We start from the raw sequence: 17483 nt of genomic DNA, 5'->3' as shown, positions 1-17483 counted from the left end.
ACATTCAGAAAATGAAGATCATGGCATCTGGTCCCATCAGTTCATGGGAAATAGATAGGAAAACAGTGGAAACAGTGTCAGACTTTATTCTTTTGGGCTCCAAAATCACTGCAGATGGTGAGTGCAGCCATGAAATTAAAAGATGCTTATTCCTTGGAAGGAAAGTTATGACCAACCTAGATAGCATATTCAAAAGCAGATACATTACTTTGCCAACAAAGGTCCGTCTAGTCAAGGCTGTGGTTTTTCCAGTGGTCATGTATGGATATGAGAGTTGGACTGTGAAGAAAGCTGAGCACCGAAGAATTGATGCTTTTGAACCGTGGTGTTGGAGAAGACTCTTGAGAGTCTCTTGGACTGCAAGGAGATCCAACCAGTCCATTCTGAAGGAGATCAGTCCTGGGTGTTCTTTGAAAGGAATGATGCTAAAGCTGAAACTCCAGCACTTTGGCCACCTCATGTGAAGAGTTCACTCAGAAAAGACTCTGATGCTGAGAGGGATTGGGGGCAGGAGGAAAAGAGTATGACAGAGGATGAGATGGCTGGATGGCATCACTGACTCGATGGACGTGAGTCTGAGTGAACTCTGAGAGTTGGTGATGGACAGGGAGGCCTGGCATGCTGCGATTCATGGGGTCTCAAAGAGTCAGACACGACTGAATGACTGAACTGAACTGAACTGAGCATAAAAATGCTGGTTTCTTTCTTATATCAGTTTTGTAGGTAAGAAAAAATTCATCAAACATATGACTTGATGAGAAACACAGACCTACGTAGTGAAAAGGGAAAATTCAAATTCCAAGTTAGTAACTACTTCCATGATAGATGTATTGGATTAATTTTCTAAGAAAGACATTTGTGTAAGCATATCTATTCTCCTTAAAATAAGTTTAGTGAAGACAGAAATGAATAGTTAGGGGGATAAAACAAAGTAACTCAATTTTAATGTAAATCTGAGATTGTAACCACACAATTTTAAGTGCTTCCCTGATATTAATTTATTTATTATTTCTGTATTTATTTATTCTGAACAAACATTTAGCTTTTGCTATATATAAGATACTATGCTAGGTGGTACAATTTTTAAAAATTTTTGTGACATTATATTTCATTTCATGAAACACAAAGTTTATACAAGGAAGACATTCATAGCTAACATGTAGAATAAATGCATGTTTGAGCTAGATAGGCTAGAAATGTGGGGAAAATACAGGTAAAATCTCAAGGGCATTAGAAAAGAGTTCTTGTAGGATATTTTGTCAGAGGTGAGTTCTATTAAGAAAGGAAAAAAATGAATAGAATATGAGGGTTATGGAGGGAAGACAGAAAGTCCAGAGAAAGGAAGTGAGAAATACTGAAAACAAGCAGAACCCTGGAGGGCCTTCTCAGGTACATGTATCCCATTTCTTGTTTTTAGAAAATACAAACAAAACAAACAAACAAACAAACAAACAAAAGCTTCAGCCTCTAGACCTTCCCTGAGTTCCAAAGAACAGATTTAAAATTTATTGTTCAGGGAAGTGAGGGGATGCAGAAACAGTATATCTTTTAGAGTTCCTCTACAAGAACTAAAGTCCTTCGTAGGAGGAGGACAGTAACTTCAGGCTGAACACAAGATTCCTGAAAGACCACTCTGTTACCTCACCACCAACCAATCAGAAGAAAGTCACTGACCCTACATCCCTCACTCCAAATTCTATATCTAGAAACCCTTCTCTGGGACTTCTCTGGCGGCACAATGAATAAGGATATGCCTGCCAATGCAGGGTCCACGGGTTCAATCCCTGGTCCTAGAAGATTCCACATGCTTCATGCAGAGCAACTAAACCCATGTGCCACAACCACGTGTGCCTAGAGCCTGTGTTCCACAACAAGAGAAGCTACCACAATGAGAAGAAGCCCTTGCACCACAACAAACAATATCCCCCACTTTCTACAACTAGAGAAAACCCATGAAAAGCAACAAAACTCAGAACAGCCAAAAAATAATTAATTAAAAATAGAACAAAAAAACAACAACAAAAAACTCTTCTCTGAAAACCACCAGGAAGCTGAGGTCTTCTGAGCATGAGCTAACCATTCTCCTTGCTTGGCCCAAGCAGTAAACCTTTCTCTGTTCCAAACTGCAATATTTTGGCTTATTTAGCATCCCTGTGCATAGGGCGCATGAAATTAGGGCCAATACTTCTATGTGAGAAAGTCTAGTAGTTCTTTGTTTCTGTAGCTTATAGTTAGTGAGGAAAAGACCTTTTGGTTTCATGTGGTGGTTACTGCTTTTGAAGACTTTCAAAGCTTTTTAGACATCTATAGGTGTCATTTTGTTGTTGCTGTTTAGTCTCTAAGTTGTGTCAGTCTGCCAGGCTCCTCTGTTCATGGGATTTCCCAGGTGAGAATACTGGAGTGGGTTGCCATTGCCTTATCCAGGGGCTCTTCCTGACGCAGGGATGGAACCCATGCCTCCTGCACTGGTAGGCAGATTATTTACAGTTGAGCCACCAAGGAAGCCCAGACATCCAGACATGAATTTATATTAAAAACGTATTAAAATGCAGATTTAGTAATTACAACGTAGGAACCAGAAATCTGCATTGTTAACAAAACCCTCACTCTATTCTAATCCCTCAGGTCATTTTACAACTCTTGGCTCACAGACCATGGTGACAAAATTTAAGAGAATATGGCTAATCTGTAGCTCCAATATTCTCCTGGATAAACAGTTTCCTGGCATAAAAAGGTAATTTCCATCTATTTGAAATGTGAAATACACATTACTGCCTCTAATCCCCCTCCCCACTTTAAACAATGAAAGCAAAGCATAAACGATAAAGTAGACAAAATTCATTTATCCTGTTTCATTTTCTAAGGCCTGAAGAAAGTCTGTTATAAATAATTCTTGCTGGAGTACTGACTCATTTCTGTGTTGCTTTAAGTAGAATGGGCAAATTCAAGATACCCAGTATGCTTTAAGATATAAAAGAGTCAGAAATGTTTCAGACTGTATTCAGATAAAAGTCTTTTGAAGAAAAATGCTACAGAATCTTGGTGTTCTTTCATTTTAGAAATGACAGGTGCTCAGAAGGGGATTAAGGACCTGAAGAAGAATTAGGTTTTGATCTCAGGGATTATAAACAAGGAGGGTTCCATTTCCTTCCTTTTTTTTTTTTTTAAACTTTCTTCATAGTGCATCGTTGATTCAGTGGACATAAGTTTGACCAAACTCCAGGAAATAGTGAAGTACAGGGAAGCCTGACATGCTGCAGTTCATGGGGTCTCAAAGAGCTGGCCATGACTGAACGACTGAACAAGAACAACAACAACAAATAAACCACCTGTTCTATCTAACCTCAGCATACTGGATGATGCTTCAAGGAAAATTATGGGAAACAGTTGCATCTCTTATATTCTTGAGAAAGCCAGAAATATAGATATTAAAGTGCCAGGAATGCAGAGAAGCAATCCTAGTTCTGAACCTCTTTTCATTTCTATAACAACTCCTACTCTTCTCTTGCATAGCTCTACAGAAATTAGGTGCAAACTCCTAAAGATTGCTATTAAATTAGTTTTCCCAATGGTAGTCCTCTAGGAATTTAATAGTACCTTAATATGTAACTAAAAGAGGAGTCTATTGTTAGATATGAATAGACAAACATGTGTGAATATACATTCTTTCTATGAGAACCACAAATATATTCTGGTTTATGCATCAGATTGTTACTCTAATTGCTCCCTCAAATTAACTACCTCCAGAGAGTGAAATGTCTGTGAAAGAGAAGGATTTCCTTTCTTTTGAGGCTAACTGAGACTCAAGAAAAAAATCCCTTATTCTCAAAGGGTAAGTTTGCAGATGCCACCCTTATGGCAGAAAGTGAAGAGGAACTAAAAAGCCTCTTGGTGAAAGGGAAAGAGAAAAGTGAAAAAGTTGGCTTAAAGCTCAACATTCAGAAAATGAAGATCATGGCATCTGGTCCCATCACTTCATGGGAAATAGATGGAGAAAGAGTGGAAACAGTGTCAGACTTTATTTTTGGGGGCTCCAAAATCACAGCAGATGGTGACTGAAGCCATGAAATTAAAAGATGCTTACTCCTTGGAAGGAAAGTTATGACCGACCTAGATAGCATATTCAAAAGCAGAGACATTACTTTGCCAACAAAGGTCCGTCTAGTCAAGGCTGTGGTTTTTCCAGTGGTCATGTATGGATGTGAGAGTTGGACTGTGAAGAAAGCTGAGCGCTGAAGAATTAATGCTTTTGAACTGTGGTGTTGGAGAAGACTCTTGAAAGTCCTTGGACTGCACGGAGAAATTCTTGCAGTCCATTCTAAAGGAGATCAGTCTTGGGTGTTCTTTGGAAGGAATGATGCTGAAGCTGAAACTCCAGTACTTTGGCCACCTCATGAGAAGAGTTGACTCATTGGAAAAGACTCTAATGCTAGGAGGGATTAGGGGCAGGAAGAGAAGGGGACGACAGAGGATGAGATGGTTGGATGGCATCACTGACTCAATAGACATGGGTTTGGGTAAACTCCGGGAGTTGGTGATGGACAGGGAGGGCTGGTGTGCTGCAATTCATGGGGTCGCAAAGAGTCGGACACGACTGAGTGACTGAACTGAACTGAAGTTCATTGGCAAGCAGGTCCAGTCTTGCTGTCAAACAGTTTTCCCAGGGACTCTAGTCCCATCCTATTCACTCAAGGAATTCTCTCAGACATCCCATTATGGGTAGGAAGCCATAGTTATTCAGAGAGTTCTCCACTGAGAACAAGGAAGTTCTTGCTTGAGTAAGCATTTTATGGAGTATTATGAAAGTCGTGGAAGACAAACAGAAATTTCTTCCTTTCTTTCTTTCATCCTTAATTATAGCCTTCAAACATGCACTGATAAATCTTACTCTCCTTAAAGAAATGCTGGGTGCAGCCTCTAAAATTCTCATCACTTTCAATATTGAAAACACTTAGTCCAAATTAATTTAAAATTCTTACTTCCTCCACCCACCCACCCAAGGTGCATCTGTGATTACATTGGAGGATGGAGGGGAGGATGCTGATAATGCACCAGCAGTTGGTGATTCATTCCTTCCTTCATTTCAGCAGCTGGAAAAGAGAAGATGCTCTCCATTCCTATGAGGATCTAAAGGAAAATCTGAAAAACCTTTGACTCTAACAGTTTAATTAGATACATAGACATTAATGGATAGATAGATATCTCAATCTCTCTTACTTTTCTTTTGTTGCTTATATAAATTGGTAGTGGGATAGCTGAGTTATGATTAAGAGAAATAAGTCAGAACCCACTTAATAAACCACAAAGGAGGTATCTGAACCTCAGTTTTTATGGAGGGGGATATTTAAAAATCTTTTTCCTTAGTGGGTATGGTATAGGTTGTCAATCCCAAAGTAACAGGAAATTTTGCCTGAAAACATTATTAGTCATACATTTTGCTTCTACTGTTTTTCTTCTCAGGGAGGCCAAAATGATAATAATATTAGAAATTATGATGAGTCTTCACAAGGAAGTGACAACTTTTCTTTCAGTTAGTCTTAACTCAGCATCCTTAATTAAATCAAATGCTTTGAGCCAATAGCATTCATCTGACTCTTCCAATGTATTTTATTAAATGTAATCCACTTTATCTCTAATGTAGTTAAATGAATGTATTACATCCTAATTATATTCAAGAACATGGCCACGTAATCCAGAAGGCCAATATTCCATTTCCGTTTTTATTGAAGGGATTGCTTTATATCAAAATGGGTGTTGCTATCTACAGTCAAGCAGGGCATGGGGGACAAACAGCCAGGTAAAAAGAGGGAGAGAAGCAGATAGTATATATGTATCAGTCCTAGAGGAGAAATAACTATGAAGAAACTAATAGGTGGGCACAGGTAAGCTGAATAACAAATGATTTCTACAGAACTGAATAGGAGCAAGAGCAGAAGCAGTGAGACTAGTCAGAAGGCTGTTGCAGTAATCTAGGTCACAGACGATGGTTGCTCGAACCAGTGTCAGCAGTTAAGGAAGTAACAAGCAGATGGGTTTTGAAAATAAGTATTCAAAGTAGAGCTAACATATTTTTCTGATCGATTGTGTATGGTTATGACAGAAAGAAAGGAGTCAAGAATTACTCCTAAGAGTTTTTGCTAGAATTAGTGGAAGAATGGATGTCCTATTAATGATGATGGTGAAAGTCTGTGACAGTACCAGATTTGGAATGACCAGGGAATCTGATTAGTTTTGGACAGGTTAAGTTTGAGATGCCTATTAAACATCTAAGCAGAGATATTCAGGAGGAAGTTGAATAGACAACTCCAGACTTCAGACAGAGAAATAGGCTGGAGATGGAAATTTGAGAGCCTTCAACACATAGATGTTATTCAAGGCTGGAGACTGGATGGAAATTATGAATGGAGTGAGTGGAAATAGACAGAAGAAAATATTCAAGACCAAGCTCTAGGACACAAACAGAGATCACAGACACGAGGAGAAACCAAGAAGAGAGACTAAAATGATCTTGAGTAGCATACTTATTAAAATGAAACATAATAAGGTATATAATTTTGAGATTAGTCAACTTTTTCATGAACAGTTAAATGATTTTATAGTTTTAAACTATCAAGTAACATTTGATTTTAAAATGTAAATAACATGTGTTTCAGATTTTAGAAAAATTATGAATACATTTTAATAGAAATCTTGTTTTTGGTTTGCAAATAAATCCTTCTCATTCTTCAGTCTGAATGAGTACAGTTCAGTAGCATTTTTAAAATGACATTCATCAATGAATAATAAATCCTCATACTCAAGAAAAGTTTCCTTCCATGACTACAACAGAGATAGAAGACAATTTATGTCCACCTGTCTTACAGAAAAACTCTAGATGACTTAGTGCTCACTGTTTGACACCTAGGAAGAGAACTTTCTCATTTGATTCTTTGATTCTTAATCTCAAGGCATGGTATCTCTTTCAAGGCTTTTGGAATTAATTGGCTGGTTTATTACTAGCAAATATAGAAGCAGGTAGTTATAAAGTAGAAATGCAAGTTAGAGAGTAGTTTGAAAAGACAGGTCAAAAACTTGATTTCTTTTTTTAAACCAATGCACAATTTCTTATAATGAAGTGGAAAATCATATTTAACAAGTTTCTATGGAGACACAATTTTAATTAAAAACCATTAGAATGGGATGAACTAGTCTTTCTTGGGGGCAGAGTACATTGGAGTTAATAGGTAGGTCTTGGCTAACCTTAGGGTTAAGTATTGAGGAAAAGGGCTAAAAATATGTGAGCAAGAGCATGGGGCTGAGAAAAGGAAAATTGGAAGAAAAAGAAGAACAGCTTAATGATGAGAGAAATGTATGTGTAGTCATCAGAGGAAAAAAATGATAATAACAAAGACGGTGTTGATTTTTATATGTAACAACTACCTTGGAAGGGAGATGGGGAAAATATAGCTTAGAAAAATATTTAGGATGCTTTCTAGTTACTGTATTGTTTAAAACCTTTGCATCCCAGCTCAAAGAAAATCAAGATAAAAATTCTATCTTACTTACTGCTTCTTGAATCTGGTTCAGTTCTTAAGTCGGCCGGAATCAAATTAAGCCACACAATTGAGCCACAATAGCAGCTATGATGGTGTAGTCAGTTACCTAGAACCAGACATTCTGGAGTGTGAAGTCAAGCAGGCCTGAAGAAACGTTACTCAAACAAAGCTAGTGGAGGTGATGGAATTCAGGCTGAGCTATTTCAAATCCTAAAAGATGCTTTTAAAGCACATATACCAGCAAATTTGGAAAACTCAGCAGTGGCCCAGGACTGGAAAATGTCAGTTTTCATTTCAATACCAAAGAAGAGGAATTTCAAAGAATGTTCAAACTGCCTCACATTGCACTCATTTCACATGCTAGAGATCAGTCCTGGGTGTTCTTTAGAAGGACTGATGCTAAAGCTGAAACTCCAATACTTTGGCCACCTCATGCAAAGAGTTCACTCATTGGAAAAGACTCTGATGCTGGGAGGGTTTGGGGGCAGGAGGAGAAGGGGACGACAGAGGATGAGATGGCTGGATGGTATCACCAACTCAATGGACGTGAGTTTGAGTGAACTCCGGGAGTTGGTGATGGACAGGGAGGCCTGGCATGCTGCAATTCATGGGGTCGCAGAGTCGGACACAACTGAGCAACTGAACTGAACTAAACTGAACTGAAGGTAATGCTCAAAATCCTTCGAGTTAGGCTTCAAGAGTAGGTGAACCAAGAACTTCCATATATACAAACTAGATTTAGAAAAGGCAGAGGAACCAGAGATCAAATTGCCAATATCCAATGGATCATAGAAAAGCAAGAGAATTTCAGAAAAACATCTACTTCTTCTTCACTGCCTACACTAAAGAATTTGACTGTGTGGATCATGACAAACTGGAAAATTTTTCAAGAGGTGGGAATACTAGACCATCTTACCTGCCTCTGGAGAAGCCCATATGCAGGTCAAGAAGCAACAGTTAGAACCAGACATGAAACAGACTGGTTCAAAATTGGGAAAGGAGTATGACAAGGCTGCATATTGTCACCCTGCTTATTTAACTTACAGGCAGAGCACATCATGGGAAATGCCAGGCTAGATGAATCACAAGCTGGAATCAAGATTGCAAGGAGAAATATCAACAACTTCAGATATGCAGATGATACCACTCTAATGGCAGACAGTAAAGAGGAACTAAAGAGTCTCCTGATAAAGGTCAAAGAGGAGAGTGAAAAGGCTGGTTTAAAACTCAACATTCAAAAATTAAGATCATGGCATCTGGTCCCCTCACTGCATGGCAAACAGATGGGGAAAAAATGGAAACTGACGGTTTTTATTTTCTTGGGCTCCAAGATCACTGCAGACAGTGACTGCAGCCTGAAATTAAAAGACATTTGCTCCTTGGAAGAAAAGCTATGACAAGTCTAGACAGTGTATTAAAAAGCAGAGACATCACTTTGCTGACAAAAGTGCATCTACTCAAAGCAATCGTTTTTCCAGTAGTCATGTACTGATGTGAGAGTTGGACCATAAAGGTCTGAGTGCTGAAGAATTAATGCTTTTGAACTGTGGTGCTAGAGAAAACTTTTGAGAGTCCCTTGAACAGCAAGGAGATCAAACCAGTCAATCTTAAAGGAAATCAACTCTGAATATTTATTGGAAGGACTAATGCTGAAGCTGAAGTTCCAATACTTTGGCCATCTGATGCAAAGAGCTGACTCACTGGAAAAGACCCTGATGCTGGGAAAGATTGAGGGCATGAGAAGGTAGTGACAGAGGATGAAATGGTTGGATGGCATCATACTCAACGGACATAAGTTTGAGCAAGCTCCCGGAGATGCTGAAGGACAGTGAAGTCTGGTGTGCTGCCGTCCATGAAGTTGCAAAGAGCTGGACATGACTCAGTAATGGAACATCACCAATTGATGCATCTATGGCAAACTATTTATAATCTGTCATCTCCACGCCCAGGTCTCCAATTTGGAGGATAATTGAGGGGTATAGTTAATGTCTGTGTATACAAACAATGAATTTCCAAGCCTTCACAGTTATAATGCTATGAATGCATTTTCTGAAAATTAGGTAGTGAAGGACAGGAAACCCTGGCAGGCTGCAGTCCACGGGCTGCAAAAAGTCAGACATGACTGAATAACACCAACAACAAGAAGCAGCTAAATTATTAGAAAAATTGCAGTGCCAGATGGCAAAGAAGAATCAAACATAAGCAGAATGTCAGTGCAAAGTCAAAACGACAGTGTAGACTGAGATTGAAATTCCCCCTCTGGGGGAAAATGCACAATCCAGGATAGGATGTTCTAGCTCGACTCTAGGTGCCAGAGGATTGGACCTGAAAAAATTCACTGATTTACACAAATTCACAAAAATGAGGAACTCAGAAAGCATTTTCTTAAAATAACTATCTGGAACATTGTTCATAGGTAAGAATACCCAGTTTCCTGGGACATTTGTGTGTTTTCTCAAAAGTGAGGGGAGGTTGATACGTGACTTCTAACCTGTTCCACCAGCCTGACATACTCCCCAAAGGACTGGTTGCTGCTGTTGAATTTCCAATTAAAGTGCCTTAGTAACCATTAGTTCAAGCCATTTCTCTCTTGGAAAATGCTCTTTCAAATGTGCATGAAGACTGTATGTGCTAATGGGAACATCATTGTTGGCTGTTAATTATATTCTTGCATTCTTGTTTATTATTGTTGTTAAACAGAGAAATGTTTATTAGTAAACATATCTCTATAAAAAGTGAGAAATAATACCTCTTCATTAAAAGGATAGACTGTTTTATTCAGCCCACCTAATTTATTTCTGTTATTGTGTTGCTTTTGTAAGCACTGAGGTTATGACATAGAGCATTTGGTGCTATTAGTGAACTCAGATCCATCAAAACCTCCACCTAATGGCACTTAGCTTCAGCTCACTAGAGGGCATAAATATCAAGATGAATTTGAATTGAGTGCAAGTGTTGGAACAATATGTTCTGGATATGCAGTAAACTCATAGAAATATTTAAAACAAGACATAGCAAGGAAAAGGGACAAATGATACGGGCATCAGGAACACTTTTTAAAGAATATTTCTCTGTAGAAAATCATGAAAATCCCTGTGTCAACCCATTACAGGAGACCTATCATAACCATTCATCATGGCTCTAGGATGTATCTTTGAAGGAGACTCCGTGCAGAGACTGGCCCTAGATAAAGCCAGTTTTATTCAGGTTATTGCCTAGGTGTGAGTGAAAGAGTCATTGATTGTTACTAAATTGAGTTAGGCAGACAGTTTGTGAAATTCAAAGTGAATAATTCCAATGCTAATTATAAAAATTAATGTGTTCTGTTTTCCATCAGCAAAACTGAACTATCACAAGGTTTTATAAAGCATCTAATCCTTCTTCCTCATGAAGAAATTTGATCATTCCATTCTAGAGAAAAAAGTTCAAAATTTAAAAAAGATAGCCTAAATCTATCCCTAGCTAATGCATCAGGGTTGAACTTTAGGTCAATGAATAAAATGTATAACCCAATTCTGTTAACAATTACATTTAAGCTATCTGAAATAAATCTTAGTTCAGCTATGGGATCATAGAACTGCAATATATTATGATTTCATTTCTCCCTTTTGGTTTGAACAATCCTTATTCAAGGCCTGTGGGAGATAAAAAGTTTCTTTTCTTCTTAATGATGTTCCACAGTTTTAGGATTGAAGACTGGTTGACATGGGTGGATCATTAATTTGCCAATAATGCCTAAATTTCTATACAATTGTGATAGAGAGGAGTTGGGTGGAGAGAACAATCTTTAAGTGAATTGAAGCCCTGGGTTTTCTTATCAAAACATTTTATAGTGACCTCCTTTGCTCTACAAATTCTGATGAAAACAAATTATTTTCAATTTTCTAATTTTAACACATAGAAATCCATTGTTATTGTTGAGTCGCTAAATTGTGTCTGTTTAGTGACCACATGGACTGCTGGCCACCAGCTCTACTGTCCATGGGATTTCCTGGGTAAAAATACTGGAGTGGGTTGCCATTTCCTTCCCTACAGGATCTTCCCAACCCAGGGATTGAACCCATATCTCCTGCATTGGCAGGATGAGTTCTTTACCACTGAGCAACCAGGGAAGCCCATAGAAATCCATACACATTAGCAAATTTAACAATGTATTTGATTTTGTAGTTCTTTGTGTTTAGAAAATTAATTGAAATAGAAGGTTATTTCTATTAATTACAATACGTAAACATGTACATATTTAATCTACATAAAATATTTAAGACAATGATAATTGAAAAAATAGCTAAAATATTAAGCATATATTGGAAACTGTGAGAGAGTCCCAGAGGATAAACTATAATAAATAATAAGCAAAACTTTTTTTGTCAAAATAAAAAAGGCTAAAGAACAAAGACTATAGGCAGAGCAGGCTCTCAGACATATTTCTTTGTGTGAGTTGGAGTCGCTGTGTGGCCACTTAGGGAATGGAGGAGGAAGAGTTGTATTTAAAAAAATATATATATATAATAATAATAAAAAAAAAAAACAGAAAGAAAAAAGAATGAACTTAGAAAAAGAAAAAAAAAAAGCTTTCCTCAGCTAATCTCAGGCTTTTTTTTTTGTTAGTACCTAAATAGAATTCTGGAAAAACTAAAGGAAATCTTTAGAAACCTTAATTAGAGTCTTAGAAATGAAACCCACCAGAGTTAGCTACAAAGGAACTGACAGTAGTCTGTTTTATCCAGTGGAAACTGGCTCAAAACATAGCCTGGGATATGGCAAGTAATCTGGCAAGTGCCAGGGTAAGACTGCTTCCAGCCCACTACCATTCTGCCCTCCCTGGCTCCAGTCTTATCCTTAGTGATGTTCCCACTTAGTGTTGGATCCAGAAATTGGCAGGTGAATTTTACTCACATATGCAAAAAAATATTCTTCTCCTTTGAAAAATTTATACAGTTCTCTTTAGGAATCTGAGACCCTGTTGGCCTGTGCCAAATGAGAATTCTGAGTATTTTGTTTCACTTATTTTTAAAAGTTAAATACCATTCATTTTTCATGGTGAAAAGTCTCATTGAAACTGCTCTCTCACACAAAGTAGCAATTCATCAAATGATCTGTTGATGTCAACCTCATTATTTTTACCGCTCCATGCATCCAGGCACCAAACAGCTCCTAAACCAATACCTAAGTTAGCCAAGCGAGGACTCAGTGAGATCCAATTATCTGGAGGTGGTCTCTATGTTTGTCCACTGAGACTGTAAATAACCCCATGCTGGGAGGGGCTCAAGTCATGTCACTTCTAAACTGAAGTGGCTTCCTGTTGCCACAGGATAATTTTTAATCTCCTTAGTGCTGTTTACAAAGTATTACATGCTTCAGCAGCCTCTGAATTCATCAAGTCCCATCCCTCTATCTTCCACTCCAGTCATACTAAACCAATACTATGTATGCCTTCTTCCTAAAACAAACTTTTATCTCCTACTTTTCCCTCAAATACTAATGCAGACTTTCCTGACTGATTTCCCAAGTCTAGGCTGGGCACTAGGTTAAAAGAATGATGAGCTCTGGGCAAAGCATTATGGAAAAACTTGAATGTTACTCCTTTTATTTTAGTCCTGCATTGTGCAGATTCATTATGCATTTTAAACATAATAGCATAGTCATAGCCATTGTTAAGGTAACCCCTATGAAGTCCATAATATTTGAAGTTTGGAAAAGAACAGTGAAGTCATCTAGTTTGGCCCTCTGATGTTAATATGAAGAAGTGATTAGAAAAGGAGGGAGGTGCTAATTGAAGGCGCTAAGGGGAAAACTTAATTGCATGGTCTGGATTATTTCATCATGAGACATTATGAAAATGCTCAGTTCAATGAAACTCAATATTTATAGGTAATAGCTGAATTATTCAATTAAATTGGTTATACTTTTAGAAAGTATGTATTAAACATTCCCAATTTATTAGCTAGAAATTGAGAAAACGAAGGTCCAATGTCAGTCTGGGCACAGCTAAGAAAAATAATTGGGAAAGCAAAGAAAATAAGAAACCACTCAAAATTGCCACCTAAAATTACTAAATGGTGATCTATTGAAAGGTGCTTAATAATTCTAGTTCATCTATGTCTTATTAAAAGTTCTTTCATATATATTTTTTATAAAATGGTTATGTAACCTTAGAGTAGGAGAAAAATGTAATGCAAAATGTTAATTCCTACTGTGTCAATTCTAACTAAAACCCAGCCCACATTCACTCTTAGAGATTCTATATTAAAACACTACATACTTGCTATATAATAGTATCCTTAAGATAATCATCTTTCCCTTTTACCAAGATGATTTGCGAGTTTATGTGAGTATATATATTCAAAGATATATCGATACTCACAAACATTGCATGTATATATATGTGCTATATATATACATATATAATACATATTTTGTCTTGAACATTCTTGACTACATTATATTACATTCAAATCAAAATTGAAAAAAAATGTTCAGTAAACTATTCCTATAAAATTATACATTTTAAATAACAGGTGCTTTAGCATAAACTTATTCATTGTAATTAATAATAATACATTTTTGAAAATAAATGTATATCATGAATAGTTAAAATACCAAGAAAAAAATGACTGGAAAAATAAAGTTTACTCAGCTATAATTATGAAATACATTGAAGGTAACCTGCATGTGCAACTAATATTTACTATTTATTAGTGTATATCTTTTAATAAGTACTTCTTTTAAAAGGAGTTTCTATAATAGGTTCCAGTTTCATCCATCTCATTAGAACTGATTCAAATGTATTCTTTTTAATGGCTGAGTAATACTCCATTGTGTATATGTACCATAGCTTTCTTATCCATTCATCTGCTGATGGGCATCTAGGTTGCTTCCATGTCCTGGCTATTACAAGGTTTGACGCATGGTACTGGATGCTTGGGGCTGGTGCACTGGGATGACCCAGAGGGAGGGTAGGGGAGGGAGGAGGGAGGAGGGTTCAGGATGGGGAACGCGGGTATACCTGTGGCGGATTCATTTCGATATTTGGCAAAACTAATACAATATTGTAAAGTTTAAAAATAAAATAAAATTAAAAAAAAAAGAATATGACAAAAAAATAAAAGGAGTTTCTAAAAGATTTCTAAAAGTTAAAATAATAAAGATAAAATAATAAATATTAAATGTGTAATTTGCATACTATATGTCTAAAGAAAAATACTAAATGATATTTTAAGATTACAACAGTCCTGGCAGAACAATGCTTTCCTGTTATGGTTTCTAGTGTATTGTGACGATGGAATTGTATTTTTCACTGAGCGTTGTGCTTACCTCCACATCTTGGAATTGGGCCACTCCACATCACTTTTCCATCCATTAGTATACATGTAATTGTTTCTGTTCCCTGGGTTTTAATAAATCCTTCTTCACAAATAACTGAAATTGAACTTCCTAATTGAAAGTTGTCCCCAAATCTCCTTGCATTGATTGGTATTCCAGGATCAGGACACTCATTATGTCCAAATGCTTGAGAACAGCAAAAGAAGAGAAAAACATACAAACTAGTAGTATGAAACAGAACCTTGAGTATCTGGGTGATAAAAATTGAATTTTAGAAAGGTTATGTTCATTACTAGAAAAGCCCTTATTTATTAAAAAAAAAAAAAAAAATAGAGAGACTCTCCTCTGACCACACCTGTTTCTCTCTGATGTGTAATAGATGTATTGGTGTTAAAATAAGAACTGCATGATAAAATTACAATATTTCAAAGTAGAATTGTTTCTGCTTATTTCTTGAAATCATTAGCTTTATCTAAGTAAAATTTCCAGGTTAAGTTGAACAAAATTCCAATTAATGTGAATACAGAACAGATTGACTACATGTCCTTGAAAAGTTCTGCTGTGATTCATTGTTTGGAATAAAGAGATAGTCTCATTGTGAGAATTAACATGAAATGTTTCAATCTAGTATAAAGTCTTTCAATTTTTCAATAATTTTCCATATATCATTTATTCTCTGCCATCTAGGAAAAGGGAAGAGAGCTAATTCTTTTACAATCACTATGTTCTAGGCACTGTGATAGAAGCTGTAGATATTATACATTATCACATCACTTAACATGTAGAATAACCTGATAGCCATTTACTCTAAAGAGTAATGTGAAATTCAGAAAAAGTATTAATAGTTTGCCTCAGATCATTAAGATACTATTGAAATGTATCCCCTGGTCTGGCTTTAAATTTTTTCTCCACAACATATTCTGTCTTGGATCATTTATCTCATGTCTCTCAAACGAATGCAAGTTTCTTGGTTCAGGGTCACTATCTTATTTCACCTTGTATCATCCAGGATGTGTATTTAGCCCCATCCCAGCAAGTAGCAGAATTGTAAGGACAATGTGTTTACTTAAATTTTTCATAGATTATATGTTACATGAGCCCTATAAATTTGCATTGTAAGTGTTTAAATTAGTATAATATAAATGGAAGAATATTTAAAGTAGCAAAGTCTAAATATGTAAAGTCTATTTCATGAGGCATATACAATTTAATATATTCATACCACATGAGTACATGCAATTATTTCAATTTTTCACTAAATCATCACTGATATTGTTCATAAGTTATATAATTGTATTATCCATCTCCTCATTTTTAAGTTTAACAGTACAAAATAACACTAAGTGAAAGTGAAAGTAAAGTAGTTCAGTCGTGTCTGACTCTTTGTGACCCCCGTGGACTGTAGCCTACCAGGCTTCTCTGTCCATGGGATTCTCCAGGCAAGGATATTGGAGTGGGTTGCCATTTCCTTCTCCAGGGATCTTCCCAACCCAGGGATTGAACCAGGGTCTCCCACATTGCAGGCAGACGCTTTACCCTCTGAGCCACCAGGGAAGCCCTTTCACTTTCACTTTCAATACAAAATAATATTAAGTAAATTCTAAAATGTATAACATTTATTTTGAATGTATACTTATTTCTAATTTCTTTCTGTTGTGCTTTTTAAAAGCATAATTTTGATTAAGTCTGGTTGCTCCTGAATATAACATCTGCTATATAATTTTTCAGGAAAAAACAATCAGTAGGAAGCATGGGAGTAAGAATTTGAATACAATGGGTTAAATCATTTACTAGAAAAACAGAACAAGGAACAAAATAAATATTTCCATAATATCTTCAAGGTACCATAAATATTAAAGTTAAAAATATTATGCATTTAAGGAAATTCCCTGGCAGTCCTGTGCTTAGGACTTGGTGAGACCCAGAGTTCATTTTAAAGTTGGAACTATGATCCCTGTTTAGCCAAAAAAAAGAAAACAAGATATATGCATTTACAACAACATAAAAAGTGTAAATAGAAAAATGCATATATTGTCTATTTATACATATATATGAAATATTTTAAAAGGAACTTACAGATAAAGCAACTAATTTATAGAGAGGGTCTATATAACACATCATGGCTAAATTAACTTGAACAATGTGCAATTACACATTGACAACTTTTGAGTGCCAGTATTCACTAAGAGTGTCATCTTGAAAAGACAATAATCACATTTAGTTACTAATCGACACAGCTCAGCACTGAATGCGCTGGGGCAAGGGTTTGGGGGAGGAGGGTGGAATTTTTTTCAATGAGCAGGAAATTAAATTCTATTATAATGTGACACAAATATTAACTCATCAAGTTGGTCACTCAGTATCTGATGGAATATGGTACTTTTGCCCATAAACAATAAAAATCACTGACATTCTATAGCTTCAGGTAATATATGTGGAAATAGAAGTTTCAGTATGTACATTTGTTAACATACTAAGGTATTTTCTTTATGTGATTCTTTTTCTATATTTATATCATGTTATTTTCAGAAAATAATATTCATCTTTTGAAACACAAAAAAATGTGGATGACAGAAAGACAATAGCTAAATAACCTCAAAGAATTAAAACTAGAACAATAAAATG

At 36.3% G+C, this 17483-nt stretch overlaps 1 protein-coding gene across 2 annotated transcripts in view; it reads right to left on the bottom strand.

The window, feature by feature from the left end:
- Window positions 1–17483, bottom strand: part of CSMD3 (CUB and Sushi multiple domains 3) — a 1467857-nt gene that overhangs the window by 504232 nt on the left and 946142 nt on the right. For both annotated transcript variants that reach the window (XM_027561290.1, XM_027561291.1), the window contains one exon: window positions 14850–15044. In XM_027561290.1, the coding sequence (XP_027417091.1) occupies window positions 14850–15044 (195 nt within the window). The remainder of the gene's footprint in view (window positions 1–14849; window positions 15045–17483) is intronic.

Source organism: Bos indicus x Bos taurus, chromosome 14, assembly GCF_003369695.1.
Source record: "Bos indicus x Bos taurus breed Angus x Brahman F1 hybrid chromosome 14, Bos_hybrid_MaternalHap_v2.0, whole genome shotgun sequence".
NCBI lineage: Eukaryota > Metazoa > Chordata > Mammalia > Artiodactyla > Bovidae > Bos > Bos indicus x Bos taurus.
This window is presented reverse-complemented; position numbering and strand designations above follow the sequence as displayed.